At 43.8% G+C, this 18,498-nt stretch overlaps 2 protein-coding genes across 2 annotated transcripts in view; both read right to left on the bottom strand.

Annotated features, from left to right (window-relative positions):
• Window positions 1–18,498, bottom strand: part of LOC114661667 (tripartite motif-containing protein 16-like) — a 202,558-nt gene that overhangs the window by 155,391 nt on the left and 28,669 nt on the right. The window lies entirely within an intron of this gene.
• On the bottom strand, window positions 5,504–18,129 carry LOC114661664 (tripartite motif-containing protein 16-like). Its single transcript, XM_028814824.2, has 6 exons — window positions 17,489–18,129; window positions 13,511–13,606; window positions 11,865–12,098; window positions 11,621–11,771; window positions 11,433–11,492; window positions 5,504–7,516 (listed from the first exon to the last, which is right to left on the bottom strand). The coding sequence occupies exons 1-6, from the start codon at window positions 18,074–18,076 to the stop codon at window positions 6,975–6,977; spliced, it is 1,671 nt and encodes a 556-aa protein (XP_028670657.1). The 5' UTR covers window positions 18,077–18,129; the 3' UTR covers window positions 5,504–6,974.

Raw genomic sequence — 18,498 nt, 5'->3', positions numbered from 1 at the left:
ATCTATCTATCTAGATAGATAATGTGAAAGGCACTATATAACAGATAGATAAGAAAGGAAGTGGCACCTATAAGTGCTAATCAGCATCCAACACATTTCTCCCCTCGGGTGACAGGATTTCTGAGATTATTCTCACAATTCATGGAGGATGAGCACTCAGCAGCCCGTTGGCCCAATGCATTTATGGCAGAGGTTTCTTGCTAATGCATTTTCTTACCAATTTCCACAGCTTGCCACCTTTATGCCAAGCACCCTTAGCACCCGTCATGAGCTGACCTATCTAAGCCCAAATATGAATCTTAATGAAACTGAACAGAAATGCAGCCAAACTGGACATTTTTCTTGCATTTTATTTTATTTCTGTGCTACTCTTGTTCAACATAAAGCAGAGATATGAAACACACACTTAACAACCAAAATAAATTGAATTCTTTGCACATCGAGTAAAACAATATGCGCTCTATTCCTTAATATCCCATTCCAGGTCAGGATGATAACGTAAAGCAGGATTCATTTTATTATGCAGTTTTCAGGGCTCCTTATTGTAAGCCGAAATCATGTGACTACTTCCACCTGTTAGAAGCCACGTTACTGGATCCAGAAGCACACAAGTGTCACCCAATAGGTCATCACATTTTGCCAAAGTAATCACATTTCTTTTTTGTCCTTCGATTAACAAGAGGTGGAATTTAGCAAAGACACCGGTGCATACTTAGGGCACTCAGTGTTGGTCCTGGCAGTGTAATGTTTTTGAGCCCGTTGTAGCAGTTACAACACCTTTTAAGCTACAGCCTTGTTACCAGCAAGTCGTTTTATTTCTGGACCCAGAAGGGTAACCCCATCTTGTGCGCTGTTGTTGATACCATAACAGTCAGCACTAACAGGATGGGTGGGCCGAGCCTCTGCAGAGCACAGGAGTAGGACCACCTGGTGGATGGAGTGAGCGAGTGATTGGAGCCGAAGCACAAGGGTGCAGATGTTTGATAAGAGGCGATCTGTTCCATTAATTCTCATTTGGTTATTGACTGAAGGCTCTCAGCTCAGCGCTGCTCCATCACATTTAATGACAGCTGAACCTGAAGACTGACGTGTGGCACACAGGCGCCCTCCGGTGGTTGTCTTTCATATCACACCTGACAGAGAATTCCATTATTGCCAATTTCTGTTTGTGTTGAATGTGTAGTCGGGTCATTTATTAAGTCAGATGCGTTTTGACAAAGTCAAAGTTCCTGGTGTGGCAGAAGTGCCGCATGAGCACCCAGAAGCACTCCGAGTGTCCCTGGAATTCCTTCCGTCAGCACCTCCAGGTGTGGCAGAACTGCTGATGTCCAGGGCTCCTCATAGGGTTGCGCTTCCATGCTCACTGCCCGTGGCCCCCATACAAACCAGGGCAGGTGCCCTCTCGTGGTCCAGGGGTGGCATAAACCCCAGCCAACCACCACAAAGGGTATTCTTCTATTTAATATTTTTCAATTTATTTTTAGTCGGAAGGTCAGAGATATGTTTATCATGAAAGTTTCCCTAAAGGCACTTTAGCCTCCAGAAGTTCATTTTTATTAGTCGACAATGGCTGCCTTATGAGGTTTGTTTTACATGCACACCCTTCAGTACTTTCCATTGGAGTATTTAATAAGGGCTGGCTACTTTTGTGAAGGATTCAACACTTCTTCTTCTTCTTCTTCTTCTTTCGGCTGCTCCCGTTAGGGGTTGCCACAACAGATATATGTTAACGATTTCTGAGGCCCACCTTGCTCTCAGTTTCCCCCACTGCAAGGGCTGAATTGCTGGAAACACTAGCAGAGACCAAGAGCTCATATTGGGACCACTGAACACGGCCCACTCCCAGTTTACTGCCTCTAAGAGGATTTCATCTGAAGGAGCACTGCCAGTAATATGACTGAACATTTTAACACACTTTATCAGGTTAAGTTGCTAATGTCAGCAAACAACGAGACACATCCAGGGAGATAACACTTAAACCTTATTTCAAATCGAAACATATTTTAATTTGCAAAGAAACGAGGCAAACCTCCAAATGTTTGATAAAATAATGAATGAAAACATACAACATGAACGATTCAAATCAGAGCCACACAGCTAGCACCATGTCAGGAAGTTGTCTGTCTTTTAATTACTACACTCTGACTTCTTAGCTCCTATGTGATGCTTCTTCTCTCTGCTCCTCTTGTGATGTCGCTGACAACGGTTTGTGTAGCTTTAGGTGGCTGATCATACAAGCATATACACACTGGTGGGTTTATCTGAGCTTAAATCTTATACAGTACAAGCTAATTGTTGTTTTGTGGTGCAAGAGTGTCCAGGAAAGGCACTTTAACCTCTAAGTTTCTTTTAATATTGGTGGACAAGTTAATACTGGGAATACCTAAACTGTTAGCCACACACACACACGTCCTGCAAAACCAAACTATTTGACATTCACTCAGCACAGATAAGAATATCTCAGGCTCATGAGGCCAAATTCTGCTGATCACTTCCAAAGCTCTAAACTCCATCCATCCATCCACAGCTGATGTCTACCTCTGCTGAGCCCACCTAACCTATGAGCTCTGCTGAATACCTAGGGTGGGGTGCCCCTTTGTCTCTCACCGAAGTCTCTTCGTTTCTCACCTTACAGTCTACTGCAGGTTTCCCTGTTGTTGTCTTCGTTCATTTCTCTTTACCTCTTTTTTCCTTAATTTCTTCAGGTTTTCTTTTTCATCTGTAAGTAACCACCTTTTCAAAATATTTTTCTAAAGCTGGCATGAAGTTCAGCATGCATTTTTCTTTTGACCTTTGCAGAGTTTCACCCCATGCACTGTCTCTTGATCTCTAATAATATTGCATTATTTCCCAGATCAGAACCTTCCAAGACCTGGGTTCGCTTCCTGGGACCTCCCTGCGTGGAGTTTGCATGTTCTCCCCATGTCTGCATGGGTTTCCTCCCATAGTCCAAAGACATGCAGGTTAGGTCGATTGGCGATTCTAAATTGTCCCTAGTGTGTGCTTAGTGTGTATGTGTGTGTGTGTGTGTGTGTGTGTGTACTCTGCGGTGGGCTGGCGCCCTGCTCAGGGTTTCTTTTCTGCCTTGTGCCGTGTGTTGGCTGGGATTGGCTCCAGCAGACCCCCCAAGACCCTGTAGTTAGGATATAGCAGGTTGGATACTGGATGGATGGAGAACCTTCCCTTTAAAGCATTTCCCATTTCTTTAAGGCTTTAAGTCTGATAACCTGGCAGACCCCTTTACAACTTCACCTCCATCTTCTGAGCCTCTGCTGCCTGCAGGTCGACTTGGTTTTATTTCTGGACCCAAAATATTAACACCATTTATTAGCATACGTGGCCCACTATAACAGAATGGGTGAAGACAGCTGCTGTAAAGGGTCAGGAGGCCAGAGAGGAGAACCTGCGTGAGTAGCGCCACCTGCTGCAGGGGTCTCTAACTCCGGTCCTGGAGGGCTACTGTGGCTACAGGTTTTCATTCTGACCCTTTTCTTAATTAGTGACCAGTTTTTGCAGCTCATTGACTTGTTTGCTTTCGTTTTAATTGACTTGTTACATAAGACTCAGACCCCGTAATTCTTTTTTACTTTAATTTGCAGCCAAACAATAATGAGATACAAAACAAGCCAACGTATAACCAGCTCATATGAAATTTTTAGTTAATATATAATGTTTACAAATTACTACAAGTATATACATACAAGAAGATGTGATAATAAATTAATTAAAACATAAGGAGAAGCACTGAAGGTCACTAAAGGGTTAACTGAACGGGTCTTAAAGCTCGAGGACGTGAGGTTTGCCTCATCTTAGAGGAGCCACCAATGTAATTACTAAAGTTAACATGAAGTAGTTGAGTAATGAACACCCCCTTAAAAAGCGAGGACAAACCAGTAAGAAAACCCTAACACCCCCATTGTGAATCGGTAATCAGATGAATGGGATAGGACCTCCATATTAATGGGCCGGTGTTTAGAATAATGGAAGAATTGACATGTGCATGAAATTACTGGTGCTGGTAGCTGATTGGCTAAGATGACAGAATTCTGCATATCGAGTCAGATTACGTGATGTGTTAGATGAGGTAATGGCACCAGAAAAGCATGAAAACAAATGAATTGTACGATATCGATGGTTCACTCCATGGACCGAGACATTTCTGCAATGACCTGTCAATAAAAAAAAGTTCTGTACTCTGATCTGGGCTCTTGACTGCCTTCTGTGAGAACTGAGGAATGCCGTTCCACAACACTAACCGTGTCCATCATTAATATCTGAAAATCAAGGAAGGTGAAGATCTCAGTAAAGTCAACCTGCTCAGGTCCACCAAATACTGTGATGGTGCTCTTAGAAAAAGGAAAATCTCCAGTTTTGGAAATGTCTGCTGAGGCAAAACGAGAGCAGCAACCAGCCATGGAATCAAATAACGGGTTTAATTAACAACAAGAATCGGCTTTAAATTAAGACTGCTTGGAGTTTGAGGCCATGATTTGGCTGGTCATCTGTTGGCTCATTAACTTCACATCTCATTTCTGTTTAGGTGCTGCATAATGAAAGAACAAAGTGATTCAGAGGACTGAATCCTAGTTCACTAGTTAAGAACAGGGTTAGAATGAAAACAAAGAGCCACAGCAGCTCTTCAGGAGCGGAGCTGGAGACCTCTGACCTAGAGGATGGGACGAGCAAGTAGAGCTGAAGTAATGAGATGAAGATAATGAAGAAGTCTTAAGACCCTTTAAAACCAGCCATTCCTATTCGGACACTCAGAGTTGCTCCGTCCCATTTAAGGAGAACAGAAAGAGCAGTTTGCAGTACAGCACACGAGTGCCCTCCGGTGGTTATCTATCATACCACACTGGGAACAGAATTCCATTAAGTGCCCATTTCTGTTTGTGTTGAATATGTGCAAGTTAAATCATTTATTAAATCTAATGCACCTTAACAAAACAGTGAGCATGTGGGAGGTCATGCCGTGACAGTGGACCCCCTAAAATACCTTGAAATGTAAAAATGAAAAAAAAATAAAAATCAAAGAAAACCAAATGTGCATGAAAGTTTCCTCAGAGCACTTGATGTTGAAGCGTTGAAATTCAAGTCACTTCATGTCACTTTCGTATTCTTTAATTTACATTTATTCATAAGTAAAGATATCTTCTTTTATCATTAAAGTGTCCAAAAACAAACTTTAGCATCCAAAGGTAATTCTTTCTTGGTGGACAAGTTAATTCAGGAAATGTCTAAATTACTAACTTTGTTTTACATGTACACCCACTTTGAAATTCTAAGGGCTGACTACGTTTGGAAAGGACTCAACAGCAAACCTCTGAAAGCCCTTAACTGGAAGTGGTGAACATCTGAATCCCCCAACACAGGCCAGGACCACAGAACACGGCCTGCTCCCTGTTTGCTACCTTTGAGAGAAGAGGAGCTCACAACACTGCTGAACATCTTAGCATCATGACCTGTTAGATTGTGAGTGTCAGTAAATAACAAGGCAGTGTCATTCAGATAATAGTCAAACTTTATTTCCATTGAAATGTATGGATATTGGCAGAGAAACCAGACATACACTAAAATGTCACATAAAATACCGGATGAAGTCAAACATCATGAACAGTTCAGATCAGAGTCACACAGCAAGCTTCATATCAGGAGGTCGAGGCTTTTAGTTACAACCCTGTTTGTCCTCTTAGGACAGGCATGAGGATTTTCTTATTAGCATGCTGTACACACTGGTTAGTTTATCTGAGCTTACTGTATATCTTATGCAATTTAATATATAACAACACATTTTTTTAGTATTTGATTTTACATTTACTTATCTCATGGTGTTCTTCAGTTTATTTGCATGAATCTCTGTATTCCCCATTTATTTAAAAACACACCTTCTCATTTCTAGGACTCCTGTGCTGCCCTCTATCCAACATCACACAATCAGAACTATTCTTAGCCTTTCCAGTTTATTCACTTAAAAGCTGCAATGTTTCTAAGTAATTCTATAACAATCCTAATATGTACACAAATTAAATATTACAGGTCTTATTTCACCTGTGAGAAGCACAATTATTTCACCCCAAAACAATATCATTAGATTTTTGTTTTGTTTTTTTTTCTGTCACCAGTTCTCCCATTTAATAAATTCAGTCTGTGACCACAAATCATCTCAGTACAGAACCCCACAAGTCTGAAAACTACAGTGGCATTAAATCCTGAATCAACATTTATTATAATGAACATTTAATGACGAGTATCTCCAATCACCACAAAACGGACTAAAATACAACTGCTAAAATCATTAAACACACACTATATAACATCTTTCATATTTCACACATTTTAAAGTCCTGGACATTTCTTTCAAAGCACACCTAAAAGTGTTAATGTCCACACCAAGGGGCCTTTGAACCACTGTGGCACTGACCCTTCAGCCATTCTTCATTCTCCCTGCTCTTATTCTTGAGTGGATGCTATAAAGATGTCCTTTAATTTCCCCCCCAATCACCCTGAGGCTTCTGCTGGTCACTTTCAAAGCTCTAAAATCCATCCGTCCACAGCTGATGTCCACCTCTGCTGAGCCCACCTAACGTATGAGCTCCACTGAGTACACAGTGTGTGGTGCCCCCCTGTCTCTCACTGAAGTGTCTTCGTTTCCCACCTTACAGTCTACCGCAGGTCTCCCTGTTGTCCTCTTCATTCATTTCTCTTTATCTTTTTTCTTAATTTCTTCAGGTTTTTATCAAATTGTACTTTTATCTTTCTGTCATTGATAGACGCCATATGGCCTAAACATGACTTTAATCTTTTGTGTTGTTTCACCTCCTAAACACATTGGTTTAATTCAGGACTTCTATGTCATCACTTTGAACTACTTTTTGTATGAAAATGTGCTATATAAATAAAATAAATAAATCCCCACAATTTTTCTTCTTCTCTCCAAACATTAACATAATCTTTGTGACAGATGGCATGGTCGGTCACTGGTCAGACAGGTTCAAGGGACAGATTGTCACACTGGAATCTTTTCCAACCCAAAACCCTGGATAGAGCGGCTCTGTAAAGGAGGTGTTGAACCTGTGCAGGAGGGTCACTGTGTCAGAGACGCTATAAAAGGACAGCGAGCCAGCGGGCCAGTCCAGATAGACGCCTATTCGGTGACTGCAGGGTGTGCTGATGATGGTACCTTTTTTTTTGTGCCACATATAGAATCTGCAATTACTGTAGTGCAAACACCAGGACTTGTCATTGCATCCAAGGACATTCTCCTGAGTTGTCCCTTTCCTGCCAATTCCTTTATACGTCACTCCAATATTAAACTGTTTTCCAGCCCACTCAACCTCCCAGTAGCAGCAAGTACCACTCAGAGCCTCTCTGCACAGAACTTGTGACCAATGGTCAAATCTTTCAGGATGGTCAGGATATGGGGAGGGTGTTATCTCAAATTTCACATTCCTGTTGTCTTCAGGGAAGCAGAGGCATCTGTGTGCCGTGTTGGGGTCCAGAGTTAGTGGACAGGCATCTGAATGGATAGAAAAGAACAGAAAATGAGTGGAGAAATCTGTCTACATTATGACACCTGAGGGGAGCAGAGCTTCAAACACCAAGAATTTAATTTGAGAACTCAATGACTCTCTGAGTGTCACATGACCACCGTGATGTCACTGACTAAACGAGTCAATTTGAAATGAATTAAATAAAGTGATTTATCATCACAGTCCTGAGAGGTGTGCTGAACAGCTGCAGTGGACCATTGGACCTCAGTCTTTACAGCAGCCCACTGTCGGGGGGACAGTCCTTCTGTCCCGTAAGGCCAGGGTGCTAATCAGTGCAGGGAAGAGGAGGACAAAAAGAATGGACTGAGAGAACTGTGACTGAGTGGAGGAAGAGGAGAAGAAGAAGGAAACTGTGAGCCTGGGATCAAAGGAAGAGAGCTGAGAGGATCAGAGGAACACAATGTGTGAAGGAGCAGGAGGAAGAAAGAGACGTGGGACCGCAGGACTAGGGCAACATGGAGAGTAGGAGACACACAGGGACAAGAAGTGAGGAAGAGAAGGGAAATGAAAAATCAAGGAAACAAAGAGCAAGAAGTGAAACGGTGAAAACGTCAGGTTTATGATGGGTCACCACTGTGAAGCAGGGCAAAAGGAGAAAGAGGAGAGGAACAGAAGAAAAACAACAAAGAAAAGAGATGGAATATGAAAGAACTGAAAAGGAAAAGAACAGAAAGGACAACAGAGAAGAAAATAAAAGTCACAGCCATCCAGTCCCTCACTGGGAATCCCAAACAAAATGCCTGAACATTCAAATTAAAAAGTAGGATTAGTTAGTGGGATTGAGGAGGTCTTCGAAGTACTCCCCCCACCAACCCACAATGTCCCGAGTCGAGGTCAGCAGCGCACCATCCCCACCATATACAGTGTTGACACTGCACTGCTTCCCCCTCCTGAGACGCAGACGGTGGACCAGAATCTCCTCGAAGCCGTCTGAAAAGTCGTTCTCCATGGCCTCCCCAAACTCCTCCCACGCCCGAGTTTTTGCCTCAGCAACCACCAAAGCCTCATTCCGCTTGGCCTGCCGGTACCTATCAGCTGCCTCCAGGGTCCCACAGGACAAAAGGGACCGGTAGGACTCCTTCTTCAGCTTGACAGCATCCCTCACGGCCGGTGTCCACCAACAGGTTCGGGGATTACCGACCACCTTACGGCCACAGCTCCGGTCAGCCGCCTCAACAATAGAGGCACGGAACATGGCCCATTCGGACTCAATGTCCCCCACCTCCCTCGGGATGTGGTCGAAGTTCTGCGGAGGTGGGAGTTGAAGCTACTTCTGACAGGGGGCTCTGCCAGACGTCCCAGCAGACCCTCACAACACGTTTGGGCCTACCACGCCTGACCGGCATCCTCCCCCACCATCAAAGCCAACTCACCACCAGGTGGTGATCAGTTGACAGCTCCGCCCCTCTCTTCACCCGAGTGTCCAAGACATGTGGCCGCAAGTCCGACGACACGACCACAAAGTCGATCATCGAACTGAGGCCTAGGGTGTCCTGGTGCAAGTGCACATATGAACACCCCTATGCTTGAACATGGTGTTCGTTATGGACAATCCGTGACGAGCACAGAAGTCCAATAACAAAACACCACTTGGGTTCAGATCGGGGGGGCCATTCCTCCCCATCACGCCCTTCCAGGTCTCACTGTCATTGCCCACGTGAGCATTGAAGTCTCCCAGCAGAACGAGGGAGTCCCCAGAAGGTATACCCTCTAGCACCCCCTCCAGGGACTCCAAAAAGGGTGGGTACTCCGAACTGCTGTTCAGTGCATACGCACAAACAACAGTTAGGACCCATCCCCCCCACCCGAAGGTGGGGGGAGGCTACCCTCTCGTCTACTGGGGTAAACCCCAATGTACAGGCTCCAAGTCGGGGGGCTATAAGTATACCCACACCCGCTTGGCGCCTCTCACCGGGGGCAACTCCAGAGTGGTAGAGAGTCCAGCCCCTCTCAAGGAGATTGGTTCCAGAGTCCAAGCTGTGCGTCGAGGTGAGCCCGACTATATCTAGCCGGAAACCTCTCAACTTCGCGCACTAGCTCAGGCTCCTTCCCCTTCAGAGAGGTGACATTCCACGTCCCAAGAGCCAGCTTCTGTAGCCGAGGATCGGACCGCCAAGGTCCCGCCTTCGGCCACCACCCAACTCACACTGCACCGACCTCCTTGGCCCCTCCCATAGGTGGTGAGCCCATGGGAAGGGGGGCCCACGTTGCCTCTTCGGGCTGTGCCCGGCCGAGCCCCATGGGTGCAAGCCCGACCACCAGGCACTCGCCATCGAGCCCCCCCTCCAGGCCTGGCTCCAGAGGGGGGCCCCGGTGACCCGCGTCCGGGCGACGGAAAACGGCATCCAAATTTTTTATTCGTCATAGAAGGTCTTTTGAACTGCACTTTGTCTCATCCCTCACCTAGGACCAGTTTGCCTTGGGTGACCCTACCAGGGGCATAAAGCCCCGAACAACAGAGCTCCTAGGATCATGTGTGCCTACTACTTTTTGTAAAATACCTAAATGACCTGTTAGGAGTAAAAATAAGGGACTGGTCACGTCTGTACTTCGGGTACAGGAATTTACAGAAATAAGAGAACTCAACCTCACATACAAATAACATAAATCACACACGTTAAATAACTTACACTATGAACAGTTGCAGACTAGTGCAGATATTAAGGTAGATGTACAAACGATGATGTGCAGGTGAAGGCGAGAGTAAAGTGTATATGCACACACACACACACACATACACCCTCATACAGTATAAGCAAGGCTCCAGGAAAGTCTATTTAGTTTTAATTTTCCTGAGTGGAGCTTTTGGAACAATTGATGACTAGTGAGATGAGTCAGTGGGGGTCCGTTTGACATGGTTAGTGACACACGAAGTCTGCAACAAATGGAAGAGTACGGCCAATTATTGTCTCAGCAGACCTCCCTACACGCTGTAAGTGATAGGATACAAGCTGAGATAATTTCAAAACTTTGGTCAAAACTCACACAGACTTTGACCCCAAGTGAAGTGTGGTGGTATGGATGTGCAGGCAGCAATTGAGGCAGATGAGGACAAGTGGAAAGTCATGAAAGGAACTGTTGAACATCAGAGCAACATCAGCAGCGTGGATGAGGAAGGTAAGGGTAGTTTCAACTATGGTATAACCTTTTAAGGGTCTCCTACCACCAGAGCTGTCAGAGGGTTAAGTTCATTCCTCTGTCTCTCCCCAGACTCTTTTCATCTCCCTTTATTGTCATCTTGACCCTTTTTCTGAGAACTGTGCAGGCCCAAAAGTGGTGCGGTGTGTTTATGAACACTTAGAAAGCAACATTTCTTGCTTTCCCATCCATAAATACTTAACAAATCCAAAACAGTTTGTTTTTAATGAGTTTTGCATATAAAAATAGCAAAATCCCATACTAAATGAATCTTAAAAGTCAATTTTCCAAAACTGTAAATGAACTGAACTCTCAGCTTTTTGATCTTCACAATTCAAGCAGTGAGTTAGTGATGAGGATTGTGGTTTAAAGTTCATCCTTTTTGCTCAGCAGCCATGAAACCCACTGTGATAAAAGTAACTTTCTGCTACTCCTTTCTGAGGCTGCTGGACTCCTGTCTCCATTAAGACGCATCTTGTTTCTTTCCCGCTTCATCTGATCTCCACAATGCAAGACTGACTTTAAACCAGCACAGTTGGGCTAAGAATGGGGTTAATGTAAACAATCGACTAGTGAAGTCCAGTCAAGGGTACAAGCGACATGTTCTCCCATTCACTACTCCACTACAAGCATACAGTAAATGTGCCACTTAACACTGGTACACTAAACTCAGAGATAGTACATCACGACAGTCTTCCCCATATCTTCATTATGAAAACTCAACAAAACTCGGAAGAAACTCACATTTTAAAAGATAATTTCTACTCCTTAGTTTCTGTAGGCTGTGACCTGGATCATCAATCCCTGAGGAAAAAAGAGAAAAACCAGAAGTTAAGTCTCCAGTGCCAAAAGCAAGCCTGAACTCTTGTTATCTCACCTCAGAGTCTCTCTTTGGACTGACCAATTAGGTCACCTGAGGATTCTTAACCCACCGTTCTTCACCAACTCCCATCCTCTGACCTCCTCCAGGCTCTTCTTAAGATCAGAAAGGTCTTTCCTTAGCATCTCAGGAAGAAAGTCGTTGTTAACAGTGATTTTGGGTGCCGCTCCATCTCCAGGAGGAAAACCAAAAGATGGAAACTTCTACATACGTAGAGGGGAGGTAAAGAGAATATGAGAGATGAAGACTTTTGTGATAGACAGGCCTCCTGGTGTCTTTTAGAAGGTCCCTCTCACCTTTAGGAAGTGGATGTGGTCATTTGTCTGTGAAAGCTCAGCCAGCTCTGTGTCTCTCATCTTTAGTTCCTCAACCTCCTTCTCCAGTCGGTCAATGAATTCTTTAGCCTTTGTCACTTCCCTCCTCTCGTACTCTCTAATCACCTCAGTGACTTCTGACCTCAGCCTCCCAATGGACTTAAGCACAGACCTGAAGGTCTCCTCAAGGTTCTGCACTTCATTCTCTGCAGAACTCTTATTAAAAGAAGAAATTAATTTGTTTTGATCACACATACGAAAGACAGAGAAACTGATTCTTATTACAAGAGAATCAGATATAACACCAAAAATACCAATAACATTGGTGGCGTGCTACTGTTTTTCAAATTTTTATAACCAATTCATTAATTTATTTCCTCTGCTCCATTCACAATTTCTAATCAGATCAGTGACCTCAATTTTGACTTTTGCCTCTCAATGGACTGAAGCACAGACTTGAAGATCTCCTCGTGGTTCTGCATTTGTTTCTCTGCTGTGAGAAGTTGAGCTACAAATCATAGAGAGATGGAGAGCTGCTGCCGTATTAACAGACGAGAAACAAAATCTCACATTATAAATGTATAAAGGTAAAGTTACTATTAATTTTCTTAAAAGTAGACAGCCAGAAGGAAAACATAAAGCTGTGAGGCTTTATACATTCATCTATATACAGTGAACCCTCGTTTATCACGGTTAATCCGTTCCAGACTCTACCGCGATAAATGAATTTCCGCAAAGTAGGATTCTTTATTTATAAATCGAATATTTTCGCAGTTTGAGCATAGAAATCCTGTTTACAGCCTTCTACATACGTTTTTTTAACATTATTAGAGCCCTCTAGATATGAAATAACACCCTTTAGTCAAAAGTTTAAACTGTGCACCATGACAAAGACAGAGATGACAGTTCCGTCTCACAATTAAAAGAATGCAAACATATCTTCCTCTTCAAAGGAGTGCGCGTCAGGAGCAGATAATGTCAGAGAGAGAAAGAAAAGCAAACAATGAAAAATCAATAGGGCTGTTTGGCTTTTAAGTATGTGAAGCACCGCCGGACAAAGCAGCTGCAAGGGAAGGGAGCAATGTGAAGGTAGTCTTTCAGCATTTTTTAGAGGAGCATCCGTATCCTCTAGGCCAGTGTGTGAACAGCCCCTCTGCTCACACCCCCTCCGTCAGGAACAGAGAATGTCAGAGAGAGAGAGAGTATGCGAAGCACCGCGTGAGAAGCATATCGTATATCATTGAGGAGTTTTATTAAATACGTGCTCTGATTGGGTAGCTTCTCATGCCATCTGCCAATAGCGTCCCTTGTATGAAATCAACTGGGCAAACCAACTGAGGAAGCATGTACCAGAAATTAAAAGACCCATTGTCCGCAGAAAATCCGCGAACCAGCAAAAAAATCCGTGATATATATTTAGATATGCTTACATTTAAAATCCGCAATGGAGTGAAGCTGCGAAAGTTGAAACACGATATAGCGAGGGATCACTGTACTCTGATTAAAATTCTCATTTAGGAGTGTAACATTTTACTGTGGATTTTGTTATCTTTACTCAAATAATGTTAAAATCCTAATAGTGGCAAATATTAATGAACTTGTGGTTGTAAAAGGGACACGAGACTCACCTGAATCTTCTCTACCATCTCCTTCATCTCTCTCAGTGTCTTCTCTTTCTCTTCAATCCTATTTTTCATTTCAGACTTTGTCTTTGCCAACTGTTTCTGTGAGGAGAAAAAGTGGAGGAGAGACATCTGAACACTGGATGGGCAGAGGTGGAAAATTGGAGCATTAGGCAGCAAAGAACAGAAGGTGAATGAGGAAGGAAATCTCAATGAGAGGTCACTCCACAATGAATATGAATGGAGAAAAGGAAGGAAGCTGCTGACTTGGCATCAACTGTGTGCTGTTGTCTTGTCAATCAGACATTTGATTTCCATTAAAGCTCCCCACTCTGATAACAGGTATGAGAACTGACACTGACTGATGTGAAGGCAATGTGTGAGAAGAAGTATCCAGCAAGTCTGGAGTTAGCAGTTCTCAGATCTCTCCTGCAGTGTTTTATTCAAAGGCTGCTCAGATCAATGGGTGGCACAGTGGCACTTTATGGATCCCACATCCTGGGTTCAGATTCTCTGCTCACATATTGTACACATGTGGTTTGCATGTTCGTCTTGTGCCTGTATGAATTTTCTGGTTTACTTCTCACATCCCTAAAAACATGCCGGAGTGTCCCCTGTAAAGTGTGGGTTTGTGTGAGTGGGTTGTACCACCATGGACAATTGCCTTATTCACAGCTCTTTCCTGCCCCATGCCCAGAGAAGAAAAAGAAAACATTGCATTTAAATAACGTTTGTCAAGACACACATAGCGCTTTATATAGAGGGGGGAGCCACTACAACCACCCGCAATGTACTGCATGGACCTGGATGATGAGACAGCAGCCATTTTACACAAGCACACTTACCACACAATAGCTGTTAGGTGGTGAAGGGGCGAGGCAGGCAGCCAGAATGACTAGGCTGTGATGAGCAATGTAGCCAGGACATCAGGAAACACCCTACGAAAGATGCCCAGGAATCTTTAATGACCACAGAGAGGTAGGACTTCAATTTTATGTCTCATCCAATGGATGGTGCCATTTTTGTGTCACAGTGTCCTTGTCACTGCACTGGGGCATTGGGTTTCAACTCAGGCTACTGGGTAAGTGCCCCCTGCTGATCTCACCAACACCTCCTCCAGCAGCAACCATAGCTTTTCCCAGATGGTCTCCCATCCAAGTACTGAATGTGCTTATCTGTAAGTGGATGGCCTCTTCTGAAGTGCATGTGGTATGGCTGCTGGCTGTTGGGATCAACTCCAAGACCACGTCTCTAATAAAGTAAGTCAATCTGTTATGAGAGGTTCATCCACATGTTTTATCTCAGCCAGAGTTCTTCCCCTGCCTGGGGTTCAAATCCTTGTTTTATGACCTTTTTGTTCATTGCTGAGTTATCCATTTATGTGAATGTTTCTTTTGTTTATTATCTGCTTTGTGTTATGCTCCATGTGTTTTCCGGGTGGTTCCCCAAGAGGTGGGACCACCTGCCCATCTCCTCCAGGGACTGTCCTCAGCCCCATAGAAACAAGGGTTTCTCACAGTACCTGGTGGTTCATTTGAATGTTCCAGGGAGTTAATGAGCCCTTGAGTTGTTTTGTGATTTACTTGTGCCTTTGGAACTTTCTACATTTTTGAATCAATGCTCTGCTTTTTGGTTTTGACATTGAATTGTGCATTGGGACTTTGTCTGCTTCTGAAATTGCCTTCTGCCAACAGTGTATGCCTTTTGTGCTCTTTGTGCTCTTTCAGCATCAAGTGACTCCGTGAGAACCCTAACTACAAAGAGGACTATTTCATTTATGTTAGGTAGAATGCCCAGAGGGGACTGGGTGGTCTTGCGGCCTGGAACCCCTACAGATTTTATTTTTTTCTCCAGCCTTCTGGAGTTTTTTTTTTTGTTTTTTCTGTCCACCCTGGCCATCGGACCTTACTCCTTTCTATGTTAATTAATGTTGTCTTATTTTAATTTCTTACTTTGTCTTTTATTTTTCTTCTCTTCATTATGTAAAGCACTTTGAGCTACATTTATTGTATGAAAATGTGCTATAGAAATAAATGTTGTTGGTGTTGTTGTTGTTTGGGGCTTTGCAGTATTACAGAGCATTTTTATATACTTTATAAAGATTCTGCTTGCCCTCATTCTAGCTGAGCCTTGATGGTTTCCCCCTCTAGTCGGTATTTCTGGGACTATGTGTTTTGGAACTCTGTAGTGCTTGGGACCCCTGGTTATAACACTAGAGAAGATCTGTGTTTTATACATTTTCTTATATTTCAAAGTCTACAAATTCAAATACAGAATTCTCATGAGCCAGAGCCTATTCTAGCTGCATTGGGCTGTACTGAGGAACTAACCCTGGATGGATGACATTCTGTCATAGAATCGCATAGACACATTCACTCACACACACACACACGCACACACACACACAGACACATTCACACAGACACACATTTTCATTTTCTTTCCTAAAGTGAGTTAGCCACATGATCAAATGCCCACTTCTGTATAATCTTGTCTATATATTTCAGCATGTCTGTCTGTTGGTTGGTTGGTTGGTATGTTTACATCAGTGTTTTGATTGGCTGATATTCTGGCTGATAGTCCGTGTGTGGGTGTCTTCTGGTGAAGTGCGCATGCGCGGGGCACGCTGCTATGCGCGATATTACTGTCGGAGAAAGTTAGCGGCGTTTTACGGAAATACAAACCAGTATTACTTCGAGAGGAAATTAAAGGTACACAATACAGTGACGCATATTACAGCCACATACAAGCCAGTATTACTGTCAGAGGAGATTAAAGGCATATTACCGACACGCATGCCTGTATTACCGCCAGAGAAAATTAAAGGTATATTACGGACATGCAAGCCAGCGGACGTACAAAACGGTATCCTTCAATAAGGGCGCGCACAAAAAGGCGAGCCTCAAAAGGACGACCTCAATTGGGCACAGCGAATAAAGGCGCGCGTAAATAAAGATCTGCACCTGTTCCTCTTCACATATTCCAGAGCCATTTGAACTAAATTATCTACGAACACCTTTATTCGCCGCTCTCAATTGAGGTCGCCCTTTTGAAGCTCGCCTTTTTGTGGGCGCCCTTATTGAATAGAGCCTTACAAGACAGTATTACTGTCACAGAAAATCAAAGACACACAATACACGGCAGCAGCCCACGAAGAACGGTCAGCTCAGCAAGTAAACATCAACAAAAGAAAGGCTGAAAGAAAGAAAAATACAACCAACAAAAAGAATGAGGTCAAAGTCCCTTGCCATTTAATATAGACTGTTCCTACTAATGTTTATGCAAGATCTGTGTTTTATACATTTTCTTATATTTCAAAGTCTACAAATTCAAATACAGAATTCTCGTGAGCCAGAGCCTATTCTAGCTGCATTGGGCTGTACTGAGGAACTAACCCTGGATGGGATGACATTCTCTCATAGAATCGCATAGACACATTCACTCACACACACACACACGCACACGCACACACATTTTCATTTTCTTTCCTAAAGTGAGTTAGCCACATGATCAAATGCCCACTTCTGTATAATATGACATAAAGTAAGAACAGCTTGTGGTCACACAAACGGGTCAAACATACCATAAAGTCTACGAGGTCAGAGTCCTGACCGCTGCCTGATTCATCCATCCATCCATCCATCCATCCATCCATTATCCAACCCGCTGAATCCGAACACAGGGTCACGGGGGTCTGCTGGAGCCAATCCCAGCCAACACAGGGCACAAGGCAGGAACCAATCCCGGGCAGGGTGCCAACCCACCGCAGGACCGCTGCCTGATTCAGTTTTCTTATTTTGTTTCTTTAATTTCTGTGACTATTCAAACCCTGGACATTTAGACTTATTTCACAGAGAGCAGACTGCATTCTTTAGGAAGAAAATGCATTTCACTCATTCCTGAATGAAGACCATGACACCTCGTTGTCTTTCACCCCATCTTCTTTTCCCAGTTAACTCTTCCTATTCCCAGACCTCTCCATACCTGTCTCCCTGCTCTCTCCTGTTCAGGTGTCACCGTGTCGTGACTCTTATGTTCAGTCGTCGCACAGAGTAAGCAGATGCAGCTCTTGTCGGTCCTACAGAAGATCTCCAGAACCTTCTGGTGTTTTCCACAGAGTTTCTCTTCAAGGTTTACAGTCACTGCATCTATTTTGTGTCTCTTGAAGGCTGGAATCTCCAAGTGGGGTTGCAGGTGAGTCCCACAGTAGAACATCATGCAGGTCCAGCAGGTCTTTGCAGCTTTCCGTTTTTTCCCTGGGCACATGTCACAGGGCACATCACCAGGCCCAGCATAACTCTGAGATGGAGTGTCGTCTGCTGTCACTTCCTTCATGTTCTCTATTATCTCTGTTAATACGGTGTTTCTGTTCAGCTCTGGCCTCACGCTAAATGTTTTTCTGCATTGAGGACAGCTGTAGACCCCCTCTGTATCCGACTGGTCCCAGTAGTCATTTAAACAGCACATACAGTAGCTGTGTCCACACGGGATGGTGACGGGCTCCTTCAGAACGTCCTTACACAGTGAGCAGGAGTACTGATCTGAGGACAGTAAAGGGTGAGCTGCTGCCATTTTGAACAGAGATGCTGTCTGAACAGCACAGGTGCTGCTTCTGAAGAAACGAAAGTAAGAATAATTTAACTTCCGTAGTGGAAAGTCGACCAATCAGTTTGCATGATGTGAGCCGCCCCACTGAGACTGCAACGCCTATAGAGTGCATGAAACCTGAGATTTTAATCTATCGGTAACACTTTAAGTAATTAAGGGAAGGCCAAAAGTAAAAAGATATCATATGTTTTTTCAAATTTGTGTGTTTTGTTGTGCAAAATAGCAAATGTCAAACTTTTGCGGTCTAATGTCTCACTTGTTTTTCAAACAGAAACTTTAAATGAAAAATGTTACTAATATGAGACATCAGTCAGTCAGTCAGTCAGTCATCATCCAACCCGCTATATCCTAACACAGGGTCATGAGGGTCTGCTGGAGCCAATCCC

This window comes from Erpetoichthys calabaricus, chromosome 12 (assembly GCF_900747795.2).
Source record: "Erpetoichthys calabaricus chromosome 12, fErpCal1.3, whole genome shotgun sequence".
Classification (NCBI taxonomy): Eukaryota; Metazoa; Chordata; class Cladistia; order Polypteriformes; family Polypteridae; genus Erpetoichthys; species Erpetoichthys calabaricus.
Note: the sequence above shows the minus strand (reverse complement) of the source record. Positions and strands in the feature narration are given on the sequence as shown.

Excerpts from the sequence above, each read along its gene's own strand:
- LOC114661664 (XM_028814824.2), bottom strand. The coding sequence starts at position 18,076 with ATGGCAGCAGCTCACCCTTTACTGTCCTCAGATCAGTACTCCTGCTCA. Across the intron at positions 13,607-17,488 it reads AGGAGAGAGCAGGGAGACAG|AAACAGTTGGCAAAGACAAA; the intron begins GTATGGAGAGGT and ends TTCTCCTCACAG. Across the intron at positions 11,493-11,620 it reads ATGGGAGTTGGTGAAGAACG|GGATTGATGATCCAGGTCAC; the intron begins GTGGGTTAAGAA and ends TTTTTTCCTCAG.